Raw genomic sequence first — 12,763 nt, 5'->3', positions numbered from 1 at the left:
TTGCTGTGTGTGCAGGTGTCCATTTTTGCTAGATACAGCAAAAAGCCAAAAATAACAACAAAAAAATCCCCACCAAAAATAAAACCACATAGCACAATCTTTTACCGTAATAGTACAGCAATGCCAGAATTGTGAATGCAAGCTCTTCTCAATAGCCATCTTAACATTCCTTCTGCTCAGCATGTTTAGCAGTATTGCTTTCCTCATTCAAGCATGAGGCTTGTCAGCCGGGGTTTTTTTGGAACAGGAAATATATACTGGAAACATCAGCTGCGTTTTAAAATTGCATTGACTTTTGGAAACTTATAATAATACTCTCTCGCAGTTAAAAGAAACATCTCTGTTTATATAGGAATTCCAATGCCTTGTGCAAAAGTTAAGATAAATCCTGCTTCCTTTTTTGCTATTTGTTACTTGCTAGTCATGGGAAGAATTGGAGAGGACCTGTGTTCTCTGAGTCAGTGCTGTTACGAGCATTCCTGTCACATTTCTCTCACAATGTACTAGAGCATTTCAGAAGCAAACCTTGCGTACACAGGATGCCTATCAGGGATACTTTTGAAGTGGTAATTCTGTAGCAGTATTTCCAGACCTTTCAACAAACTTTATTGCCCCTTTTTGTTAGCAATTCTGCAAACTAAGAACAAAAGAAACTCCCTCCACGCTGGATTTATAATCTAAACTGACACGGAGCTGAAAAGTGGGAGACAAGGCCAAAAGCAGTGAAGGTGCCGGCCAGAGAGCAAGCTACTGATTAGCAGCTGTGGGTGTGCATTTGCAGGAAGGCTAGCCCCTTCACTTTGTTTTCTCCCAGCATATCTTCAGAAGAGCTAAAAGTAAACATCTCCATTTGTGTTCTTCTACTGAGTTTAAATTTCAAATCCACATTTGTTTGCATGGCTGTTTCCACTCATCCTCTGCTTTCGTTTGAGCAGTCTCCTTTTTCTGTGCCAGAATAATAAAACATACATGTTGTTAAAAGAGGGAGAAAATTGTCCATGCAGGAACAAAACAGGAAACCTGGTGATCAAAAGGGCAAAAGGCAGATGGTGTGTCACCCGGGACAGTGTCTCAGAGCTGTGCTCCTCGGAGCACACGATGACAAGGCCGCTGCTGCAGCAGCTGGGCGTGGTGAGCAGCTGACCTCTTTTTTTCCCAGGCATGTGTCGACGGTGCACTGGAGCGTCTGCTGAATTGATGAGACATCGTGAACGGTCATGCCCGGGGTTGGGATTAGGCTGGCCATGCACATTCAGCCTGAGCACAGCTGATGCAGTAATTGAGCAGGCACATTATCTCCTTCAGAGCTGTCCCTTCCAAAGTGATAAAATATTCACTGGGTGATCTGCTCAGCAGCTGACAACAATTCTTAGGCCAAACTCTTGTTTATCAGTGTGGGAGTACATAGTTGTCTTGGCCAACACCCTCTGCAAGCTGGCTCACCGAACTGCCTTCACTGAGTGCAGTGGTCAGAACTACAAAAGCTGCTACCAGAAAACAGGTTGCTGGGCTCCTGATGAACAGAGTCTTGCAAAACCATGATGCAAATCATTGCATCGGATGAAAGCAACCTCCTCAGGGCAGATCACGGTGGAAAATCCTCTCTCTATGAAGTATTAAAATCAGTTCGCTTGAATCAGATCACATGCTTGGTTTGAGGTTTTTGGTTTTGTGTTTTCTGAAACCACATCTATATTTCCAGAAAACTAGTAACAAAAACCAAAGGTGTTTTTGGTAGCAATACATGGGGTTTATGAACACTGTCCGTGATGACATGAAGTTTGAATGGTACGGAATGTCTCATCATAACTTCAGGTGTTCTCTACCCCTGGGTAACTGTGTGCAGATCTTCTATCTCAATGTTCATTTACTCTCTGCTATTCCCACTTTTGGACCCTGGAGATCTTTGGAAAATAGATACTTTTACCTTTGCAGTCTCACAGAAGTTAATGACTTTATCATCTTTCCTCTTATTAAACCTCCTCTTCCACAGGCACCAAATCCCATTTTCTCACAATGAGTCTCTGTGGTATAATCCATGTGAGCTAAAAGCTCTTTCTTGTTCTCTGTCTCTAATTACCTGGCATTTTATAAATAAAGAAAACTTTTGCCTGACTTTTCCAGAAATATGAGTTGGCTTTATTAAAAAGCCGCAAAACTCCTCATGCGTATGTTTTCTTGAAAACAGAATAAAGTGTCAACTTTTGATAAAAATGCTCAGGGACATATTTGATCCTACATTTCAAAGAGCAACTGCATTTCAGCTGCCTTGCTTTCTCAGGGATGGGTGAGGTCCTGCTGCAGTGTCCAGGATCAGCTCCTCAGAGTGCTGGGCTGGCAGGGCAGCAGCACAGGCAGTCAGGGTGCCACGGGACTGGTGGGAAGCCTGCCAGCCCCAACCTGTTCTCTGATCCCCAATCTTGTGATCGCAGTCACAAGGCCACCTCTCTGCGGCTGGCTGCGCAGACTAACTCAGTTTCCAGTCAAAGTAATTTGTGAACAACTGATCATTTATTAGAGACTGGTGGGGTTGCTGTGTTTTCTTGTGTTGTTGGACACCACTAGGTTTAGGTAGTTTGCCTTTATTTTACTTCTGAAATAGGTGTAAATGTTCCAAATAATTGTAAAGAAGAATACGTTTGGCAAAAAGTTTGACAACCAGTGCTTTAACAACAGTCACATATATATATATCTGGTACAGTACAAATAGTATCGTTTCTGCATCTTTCTCCAAAAGTAATAGGAAGTCAAATGGGCACTGACTTATTCATATATAATTTTATGCCAAGAAGCTATTGAATACTGATGCAAAGGCACACATGTGAACCAGTATTTCTTTCACATGTCTATTCCTTCCTGCGCTTGGTGTTTCTATGTATCATGCTTGATGAGTATCTGAAGAATAATATCAGGCATTGCTGACTCCTGCATCTGGAGGCAGCAGGAGGCACCTTCATCATGAACACTGCCTGCTTCTCTCAGAAGCCTTGATGGCAGTTTGTGGTGCACCTGTCCCCTTTCACACCACTCCAACTGCAAAATAGTCTCTGATTCTTAAATAAATAAATCAATAAATCAATAAATCTGTATCTTACTTCCTCAGCAGCCCTCAGACACCTTGCAAAACCATGATGGGAGGCCATGGAAGGAAGCTGTGGCCCTATGTTGCAAGAGCTTCGTAGGTGGTGTCCCCTCACCCCACAGCTAGGGTAATAGAGCTCTGCAAAATGGTCTGAATTAGTATCACACTGCAGAGGGAAACTTTAAAACTCACCCTGAACCTTTAAGAAGGACTTTGTGGAGTGTTGTGGTTGCAGGGTTGTGCTTTATGTAAGAGAATACATACAAGTACTTAGGCAGGTGAGGTAGATGGAAGCAGGACTCCAGCAAGGAATATCCAGTGTTCACACTGAATAAAGCTGCTTGCTTTTTTAATCTGCATTTGAGGTTTGGATGGGTTGTTTATACAAGGCAGATATGGATCTCTTTGTAAGTACCAGCCACCCAGCAGCCCACAAACTAGGACCATTTTCATTTAAGCAGCAGTGGTTAGTCAGAGCAGTGTCCCAGCACTAGCCCCTCCCTCGTGCTTCTGGTGCAAACTGAGGAAAAAAACCAAAATCTAAGTAAAATAGGAGCTGGGATCAGATCCAGGCTTTGCTTTGAAGCTGTACATAAATGAAGGCAAGTTGAATGCTGTAAGGCTGACAGTAAGTAGGGCACAGAATTACTGACATATTGCCATGTGCAGGTGTATATATCCTGCCATCGGGAACACAAATATCAACCACTAAACTGGGTACACCCACTCCAAAACAAACTTTCAGCATGTCCCTAAGCGGCGGTTTTTAGAGGTACTGTTGTTTCGCTGAGGAGTGCCGCATCTCTGTTCTTACCTTCATCTCTCCTGGCCCCTTGGGAACAGGACCATTGTGGGGTCACACCTCTCCCAACAGACCATGTTACCAGGGATCCTTCTGATGTAAAACTAGTATTGTTAGTTGACTCAGACTGGCCTCGAATTACACTTGGTTTTAGGTTTACAACTTAAAAAATGCAGCGGAGTTCCTCAATAAATAGACATCAACATCTATTTGTCTTCCTATATAGAGACTCTGGGAGAGAGAGAGTAACATATATGTATATATGTCTAAAAGAAATAAATTTTATATATATGTATATGTACTCGGTGGATTTTTTTTTCAGAGGAAAACTGATTTATTAGTTCCATAATCAAGGTGCAGAATTGCATCATGCAGTAAAAATTATGACCTAAACCATATTTTTTTTTTCTGCTTCCTCTTCAGTCTCCAGTATTTGAGTGTTGTTTGTGTTCTGCTGTTGATAGTAGAGGAGCACGTGATGAGGAACAGAATAAACAAGTACATGCTGTACTTGCTGATCCTGAGCAGTTGTCACAGTTTTAAAAAGTGCCAGATAAACGCCTGCAGTAAGAGTGCTTTGATACCTGAAGCAGCACTGAAATCCTCACCCCTGGGATAGCAATAACTAAAGGTAAATGGTCATCCTGAATAATTTTCTGTCTGCTTTTTTCAGCCTGCCTCTTCTTTAGGAATAATAAAACACATTTGTAAGTTAAAAATAACTGTTGGATTTACTTGGCAGGAGTATTTTTAACTTCTCTCTATGTTCTAATGTAATTCACAGAATGTTCTTAATAAAGTTTTGTATCAGCACAGCGGGGGGTGTGGGTCAGGGGTGAAAATGGGAAGAGGATACAGGACTTTTTTACATCAAGGAGGTCGCCTAAAAGAACATTCATATAAATGAGACAGGAGAGTTATAAAGGGGGTTAGACAGGAGGGTCTAGTACCTAAAGTGACCTAAAGCCCAGTTTTCACATCCATATCACTTTTTGTAATCACACATTTCTTTTAATTGCTAATTTTTGCTCTCATTGATTAATGACTGCTAGTTTCACAGTGGATTTCTGACCTCTTTAGACAGTGTCAAGTCTGAGATCTAGCACCAGAGGACCTACAGGATGGATGGCTATAGAAGCCTAGAAATATCAGACTCACAGAATCATTCAGGTAGGAAGGAACCTCTGGAGATCATCCCGTCCAACCCCCCTTCCAAGGCTACAGCAAGTTACACAGGAATCTGTTCAAATGGGTTTTGAATGTCGTCACAGAGGAAGACTCCAGGACAGTCTGTTCCAGTGCTCTGCCACCCTCAGTGTAAAGAAATTCCTCCTCATGCTGAGGTGGAACTTCCTGTGATTTAGTTTACGGCAATCTGTCCTTGTCCAGTCTCTGGGCACCACAGAAAGGAGTTTTACACCATCCTCTTGGCACCCACCTATAAGATATTTATATCCATTAATGAGATCCCCTCTCTGTTTTCTCCAGACTAAACAGTCCCAGCTCCTGCATGTCTCCTCATAAGAGAGATGCTCCAGACCCCTAATCATCTTTGTGACCCTCTGCTGGATCCTCTCCAGTAGCTCCTTGTCTCTCTTGTCCTGAGGAGCCCTGAACTGAACACAGCACTCCAGATGAGGCCAAGTAGAGGTGCAACTCCCTCAACCTTCTGGCCATGCTGTTCCCAGTTCAACTCAGGATACGCTTGGCCCTCCTGGCCATGAGGTCACTGCCAGCTCATGGACAGCCTGTGATCCACCAAGAGTCCCAGGTCCTTCTCCTTCTCTGTAGGAGCACCCCCTGACCTGTCCTGGCACTTGGGGTTGTCCCTCCCCAGGTGCAGGACCCGACACCTGCCCTTGTTGAACTCATTAAGTTTTGCTCTGCCCAACTCTCCAGCCTACCCAGGTGCCACGGAATGGCAGCAGAACCTTCAGGTGGATCAGTCACTCCCTCAGTTTAGTGCCATCAGGAATCTTGCTGAGTGTACATTCTATCCCTTCATCTGGGCCACTGATGAACAAATTGAACAAGATTGGTTCCAGTATTGATCCCAGAGAATGCCACTGGCTGTTGGTCTCCAGGTGGACTCTGCTCTGCTGATCACGACCCTCTGAGGTCTGCCATTCAGCCAGTTCCTGATCCACCTCACTGTCCAGTCCTCTAACCCACATTTCCTGGGCTTACCTGTGAGAATGTTATGGGAGACAGTGCCAAAAGCCTTGCTTGAAGTCAAGGCAGACAACATCCATTGCTCTCCCCTCACAGACCCATCCTGCCATGCCACCACAGAAATTTATCAGATCAGTCAAGCATGAGTTCCCCTTGGTGAATCCATGTTGACTACTTCCAATGACCTTATTGTCCTCTACATGCCTGGGCATGACCTCCAGAATGAGCTGTTGCATTCCCGTTTCAGATATGGAGGTGAGGCTGACAGGATACGCCTTCCCAGGTCCTCCTTCTTGTCCTTTTTAGAGATGGCAGTAATGTTGACTTTCCTCCAGTCATCAGGCACTTCTCCTGTTCTCCATGATTTTGCACAGATAATGGAGGTTGGCTTGGCAACACCTTCCAGCTCCCTGGGCACGCATGGGTGCCTCCCATCAGAGCCCATGGATTCATGGGTGTTTTGCGTCTCTAGCTGATCTCTTACCCAACCCTTTATGACCAGGGCCAAGTTTTCCTTTCTCCAGCCTTCCCCTCTTGCCTCTGAGGTCTGGGATTCCTGAGGGCTGGCCTCACCCGTAAAGACTGAGACAAAGAAGGCATTCAGTAATTCTGCCTTCTCCATGTCTTCCATCATCAGGACATCCATCTGATTCAGTAGTGACCCCACATTTTGCCTAATCTTCCTTTTGCTGCTGTTGTACTTGTAGAAGCCCTTACAGTTGCCCTTGCCAGATTCAATGCCAAATGGGGCTTGGTCTTCCCTGTCTCATCCTTGCATACTCTGACGATGCTCCTATACTCCTCCCACAGGGCCTGGCTCTTTTTTCAGACCCCAGGAATTTCTTTCTAGAAACTCTGTGCTCATCAGCCCCTTTGCCTGATTTCCTGCTCATAGGGCTACACTGGTCTTGAGCTTGAAAGAAGTGATGTTTGAATATTGCCCAGCTCTCTTGGACCTTCTTATCTTCTAGAGCCTTATCACATGGGATTTTTCTGTGTAGATCTTTGGAGAGGTTGAAGGTGGCTCTCAGGAAGGTCACACAGGATCCTGACTCCCTAAGACAAAGGGCTAATGTGTACATCTCAAACAGAATTACCAGATAGTTGTGGAGCCAACCAAGGATTGTTGATAACAACAACCAGTGATTGTTGGTGACACACACTGAGAAAAACAGGGTGTGGCTGGAAAAAAGGTGGCCATACAGAAGTAGGGCAGCACTTTTCCAGGACAAATATCCTTGTTGTAACTCTTAGAGATAAGGACAGCACAGTGCAGTTACAGGAATGAGACGGAGAAGGGGGCATGCATCGACTACAGGGAGGGATCAAGACCACCCAAGACGCCTGAACCCCTTTGACTCATTTCCAGAAAGGTCTGAAAGGACTGGGTATGATAACTTATTTGTATAGAAAATGAGAAAGTTATCTTCATGGCAGGGGGAAAAATGTATTCTCACAAAGCCCAGGCACATGCACACTCCCCGTCCTTGGACTCCCCATCAGCTGGAGCCATGCTGGAGCCAGGACTCTCTTCGTCTCTCTCTTGCCTTCACCCTCCTCTTTAATTCACCTCTCTCTCTCCCTCCCTCCTGCTCTCTCCCCTTTTGCCCTACCTCTTTATCCAAATCCCACTGCTGTGTGCTAATTCTCGGAGATAAGAGACTAACTTGTATCAATTCTCATGCCAAGTGTGGAATTTACTAATAAAGTTTTGTAAACTTCTGCAGACCATCTGACTTTCGTTGTTCCCTTTGACCATATGCACCTACAAACCTTGGGTGCTCCCTTCCACTTAAGTACTGGACAACACAGTGACAAGGAATGGCAATATAAGGTGTAAAAGGGCATTCCAATCTGAAAGAAGAATGTTTCAAAGTAAGAGATAATGGAGGTATAACAGTGTCTTTGTATCCTTTTGCATAGGACAATGGATCAGAGGACAATGCAAAGGAAAATGGATCAACAGAATAGGCATGATTTGGGTGTCACAGCCATAGCGATGGTTTATTGTAATTTGTGCTTTGAAAGGTGAGTGTAAATAACACATGATATTTCCTGTTCTTATGAGAAATGAAATACCCTGGCAACGCTGCAGCCTTTTCATCTCTATTAATTACCAAAATATATATAACTCGCAGCTTAAAAATACTGTTTCAGACAGCATGAGAATTTTGCTCTTCTTAGGGCTGTCAAGATAAAAACATCTGCAAGAAACCTTCTGACAGAAAATCCAGATAATGGCATTGCAAATATTGATGTGGAAATCCTGATGCAAACAATGCCATCTGTGTAATGTCAAATGTAAAGCTTCAGATCAAATGGGGATACTGACACAATTCACTTCCTTTGTTAATATTATAAAAAGTAAGTAGTTTCTGTTTGTCACCACTCTGTCTCTGCGCTTGCCCTGCATAAATCAGAATTAAAGGATTTTTACACTTGCCTGCAAGGAGAAACATAATCCCACTATTTTCCAGTTCTTGTATACTGGGACTTTCACTGAGAGATTGGTGGTAAATGCTAGAATCCACCATTTTGAAAGGTAAAGCTTTTCTTGGAGACTGAAAATGGACAAAGAAGATTTGATGTTGAAAGTCTTTAACTGCTTTTCTGGTGTTTCTGTACATAAGCAAGGTATTCTTGCACATCATCTGGAGAGCCAAGTATAAGGGGAACTCTCTCATGAATATTCTCAGGTTTCACATCCAACACTGCTTCGGTCCCTGTAGTTGCCATCCCACCTGCCTGCTCAATGATGAAAGCCATAGGGTTGCATTCATAGAGAAGTCGGAGCTAGAAAGAAAGAAAGAGGAGACACATGGTTGTCTTTGGGGGAAATTATATCAAAGGACTAGCCAAAACTTAGCATTACTTTTCCAATTTTAGAAACCTTTGTACCAAATTTCAGTTGACCTAAGTAGCAACGTCTTTCAGAGAGCCCCTCCTTCCCTCTCTTCTTCTCCCCTTCCCTAAAGCCTTCTGTTTGGAGGAACAGCGCACCAACCTTACATCCAGGCATCACTACTATCATTTCCAAGCTGATATACAGATGTGCAGTGCCAGTGAAGCTGTACTTTGTCAAAAATGTCAAAGGTGGGTGTCCCACAGACATCAGCAAAACAGTTAAGCCAGTTAAACTAACAGCACTGGGAAAGAAAAGCCAAAATATCTTCTCATATGGAGCCTTTATGCATTAACTCAGAGCTTGGGATTATCATGTTATGTTTAGTCAGGATCTTTTGGAGTTTGAAACTTGATGTTCCCAGTTTAAAATTTCAGGATTTTATTGCTTCTTTTCAGAAATATATTTATGTCAGATAGATATTAGTGGCCTGAACTTATCCAGATAAGGCAAAATTTCCTTTTTGGTTTGGTCCCTCATATCTGTTTATGTTTTTTCAAAATGTTACCTCTTGGGGTGAGTGTGTTCTGGTGGAATGTAAACTTATTTAGGACCTATGCCAAAAGTTTCTGTGTTTAAATGAACATCAATGATAGCTGGTCAGTTCTGAACAAACATTATTTCTGTAAGTTTATCTATGAAGTGCTCATGAAATACAATATTACCACATATTTTGTTTAAAGGACCCTTGACATGTACAAAAGAGGGAATGTTTTCTGGGGAAATGCTACTGTATATAGAGACAGAGAGGTGGGTTGAACACAGGACTTCACTGCCCATCATGCCTTTAGCACACTGTAATAAAGCCATGATATAGTAAAACTTAAATAGTACTATATTACCTTCTTTCTTATCTTTAAAGCCCACTGAAGTGCTACTTCTTGTACAAGGACTCCATCTCTGAGGCAACATAGGACCAGCTTGGCCCTATTCTGGAAGATCATGAGGCAGCAAACAGAAGTGGTATCACCATGGAACCACATTTCAAGTTTCACGTTGCTTTGCTGTGACAATGCAACTTGAGGAAAGCAGTTTTTCTTCAGGTAGCAGTGCAACTGCACTTAAGGATCTTCAGATGGGCTCTATCTTCAGACAGGTCTAACATTTTCACCTAATAATGAACTACAAGCCTTAAGTTTTTAAAAAATATTATTCAAAAGATACCATTACAAAAGAAGATTTATTTGTTGCCTTGTCCTGTAGTGTTTATTGAGCATTAAGTCTTTTTTTCTTTAACTTAAGGAAGGATCTGTATATTTTAGGGCCTACATCCGTGTCATTTGCATTTACTTTAAGGACTTTTGATCAATTTCAGTGACATTTGATTCTTTTCAGCTCTCTAACCAAGTGCATTGACTGTGTTTCAGGGGTAAGATTATCAGGGCACTTGCCACAAGAGTATTATTTCTCCAATAAGAAAAGATTTATGTGAAAATAACTATATACACCTGCACTCTGAGACAGAAAGAAAACTTATTTGTAATGATAGTATTTTTTGCTTCTTCCATTACTCTCTGGCAGTTCAAGCCAGAGCAATCCAATAATAAATGTGGATCAAATCCTGTGGAAACCTTTATTTCTAGAAAGTTATGTAAGTCCTTTGTTCCTTTGTTCTTTTGTCCTGTTTCTCATTCTATTTTTTCAACAATGGTTTAAGTACAGATTTCAAAACCAAAATTTTAATTTGAAGAGGCCAGTCTGCAAATCCACTTTTTTCACACACAGCAAATTCCATTTTTTCTCTTACTCTTATGTACAAATAGATCCACATCTTTTAATGAGGGCTTTCTGGGGTGGTGTTTTGGGATTTTTTTTCCATGGGATGCTGATTCAAAAATTTAAATAATTTTTTCCTGGACAAACATGCAGACATTTTTGGTTGTATATGTTGAAGATCATTATTTTTCTGTTTTTGCTTTGAAGACCATTTGGATCTGCTGGCATTTTGAGAAATACGATCTCACCATGATGGAACCAGTAGTCGTCTCTCCCTAAAGTCTGTAAGACAACAGGATATTTTGAGACCAGTATGGGAGATGGGGCAGATTCCTCCATTTACCAGCCATGGATGCAAAAACAGGAATAGAATTTTTAGAACGGGAAATATTTGAATAGAAGGTTTAAAGAATGGTGTAGATCAGGAAAATAATGTATTCTTGGAGTCAGAATACCATGTCCAACCTATTATGTACTGAGCCAATGATTTCTGAAGGATGACCTGCAGGTTACTGATCAGCTCTATAACTAGGTCTCTTAAAACATATTTGTTTATAAAGTTGATAATAAGGGTATCTGATGCTGCAGGAGAGAAGTTGAGGTTGACAATGGTCCATGGCCCATCAGTTTCAAAGACTGACTGCATTGCACTGCACTGCATTTCATGATGCATTTTGTACCAGTGTCCAAATAGGAAGTCATATTTTCCTAAAATACTGCATGAAACCAACCTTCCAGTGTAACCACCTTTTCTGATCAGATACTAGAAGCCTGAGTTTACAGAGCAGGTGATATAAGCTCAGTGTCCTTTGGAAACATAAGGTAGGAAAACTCTTTTTTCTAGCATTGGACAAAATCCTTTCTGGGGTTCTGCATATCCCACCATCTGGTGGGATAACTCTAGTTGCCAATTTAAAGTGCAGAGGTTTTCCTTAGATCTGTGTTGTACCTGCCAGCTATGCACAGGTGTCTCAATGGGTTTCTATGGTACTGAAATATTATCTTTAGAAAAATTATTAAGTCTTTGGTTGCAGCTAAAACCACTTGAGTATTTCATTGTATAGAAGCACAGAGGAAGATTTCTGGCCTAAGTTGGCAATTGCCTACATTTCTTTCCTAAATTCAATAGCTGACCATCATTTTCATTAATAATTTTTTCCACAGTAGAACATTAGTATCTGTTCTTTATCTAAACTATTGCTCTGGTTATACCAGAGCTATTAGGTTGGCTAACTTCACCAGAGAGGAAATCAAATTATGTACCTTTCCTTTAGGACTCTTCTGATTAGCAGGATACATGAAGATCCCACCGTACATCAATGTACGGTGAACATCAGCTACCATGGAGCCCACATACCTGGCGCCATATGGGGAACTGCCATCCTGAAAAACATAGAATAAAGCACTATATTTACCAGACTAGACAACTAGTAGCATGGCGAAATGTAATTTTGCTATGAAATGGGAATCAAAGCTGCTTAAATCAATGGCTGCTTATGGATACTGTAAATACCAAAATCAATCCTAAGCTCAGCCTTTTGTGAGATGTGATAGTCTACAGGGTTCAAAGAGAAGAGTTTTAAAGAGCTGCATTCACAATATGCAAACTGGACTGCCTGTAATTTGAGTGCACAATTTGGAATCAAACCCCAGCCTGTGAAAAACCAAGGGACTGAAAATTTCTTCACCTTATCAGAACAAGGCCAAAATCATTTGATTTTTGATCTTTCACTGGTTCCTAAGCCAGAGCATGAGGAGGGGTGTCACTCCAATTCATGTCCAGACGGTTCCAAGAGGACTCCAGCTTTTACCTTCTAGCTTATTTGTCAAGTGGTGAAACTGGTCATAGCATTCATTCTGCTGCTTAGTTTGGGAGATAGCAATTTACTCATGAATGTTATTTTCCTTGCTCTTAGTTTAGAAATTGATGTTGTTGAAGGACAGGCCATTTTAGCAAGAGCAATCAAGGAACCATTCATGTCAATCTCAGGTCTGCTGGTCATAGAAATTGTTAGTAGGAAATACAGAAGACAAGCAAGGTGTCTTGAACAAATAGAAGTACATACAGTAGACCAAATAAGCTCCACTC

General features: G+C 41.9%; 1 protein-coding gene and 1 long non-coding RNA gene across 2 annotated transcripts in view; one reads left to right on the top strand and one right to left on the bottom strand.

Annotated features, from left to right (window-relative positions):
- The first annotated feature begins 4,352 nt into the window (after positions 1-4,352).
- On the top strand, positions 4,353-8,319 carry LOC136288489 (uncharacterized). The gene is made up of 4 exons (XR_010720517.1): positions 4,353-4,515; positions 4,965-5,054; positions 7,980-8,084; positions 8,241-8,319. It is a non-coding gene; the product is annotated as an uncharacterized lncRNA (long non-coding RNA).
- A 137-nt stretch (positions 8,320-8,456) lies between these two features.
- The window catches only part of LOC136288488 (fructose-1,6-bisphosphatase isozyme 2), a 36,127-nt gene continuing 31,820 nt past the window's right edge, over positions 8,457-12,763 (bottom strand). The window contains exons 6-7 of the mRNA XM_066181712.1: positions 11,938-12,057; positions 8,457-8,849 (exon numbers count right to left, since the gene is read on the bottom strand). Coding sequence (XP_066037809.1) covers positions 8,655-8,849; positions 11,938-12,057 — 315 coding nt within the window. The 3' untranslated portion in view covers positions 8,457-8,654. The remainder of the gene's footprint in view (positions 8,850-11,937; positions 12,058-12,763) is intronic.

This window comes from Chamaea fasciata, unplaced genomic scaffold (genome assembly GCF_029207755.1).
Source record: "Chamaea fasciata isolate MVZ Bird 193981 ecotype frontalis unplaced genomic scaffold, bChaFas1.0.hap1 SCAF_4, whole genome shotgun sequence".
NCBI lineage: Eukaryota > Metazoa > Chordata > Aves > Passeriformes > Sylviidae > Chamaea > Chamaea fasciata.
Note: the sequence above shows the minus strand (reverse complement) of the source record. Positions and strands in the feature narration are given on the sequence as shown.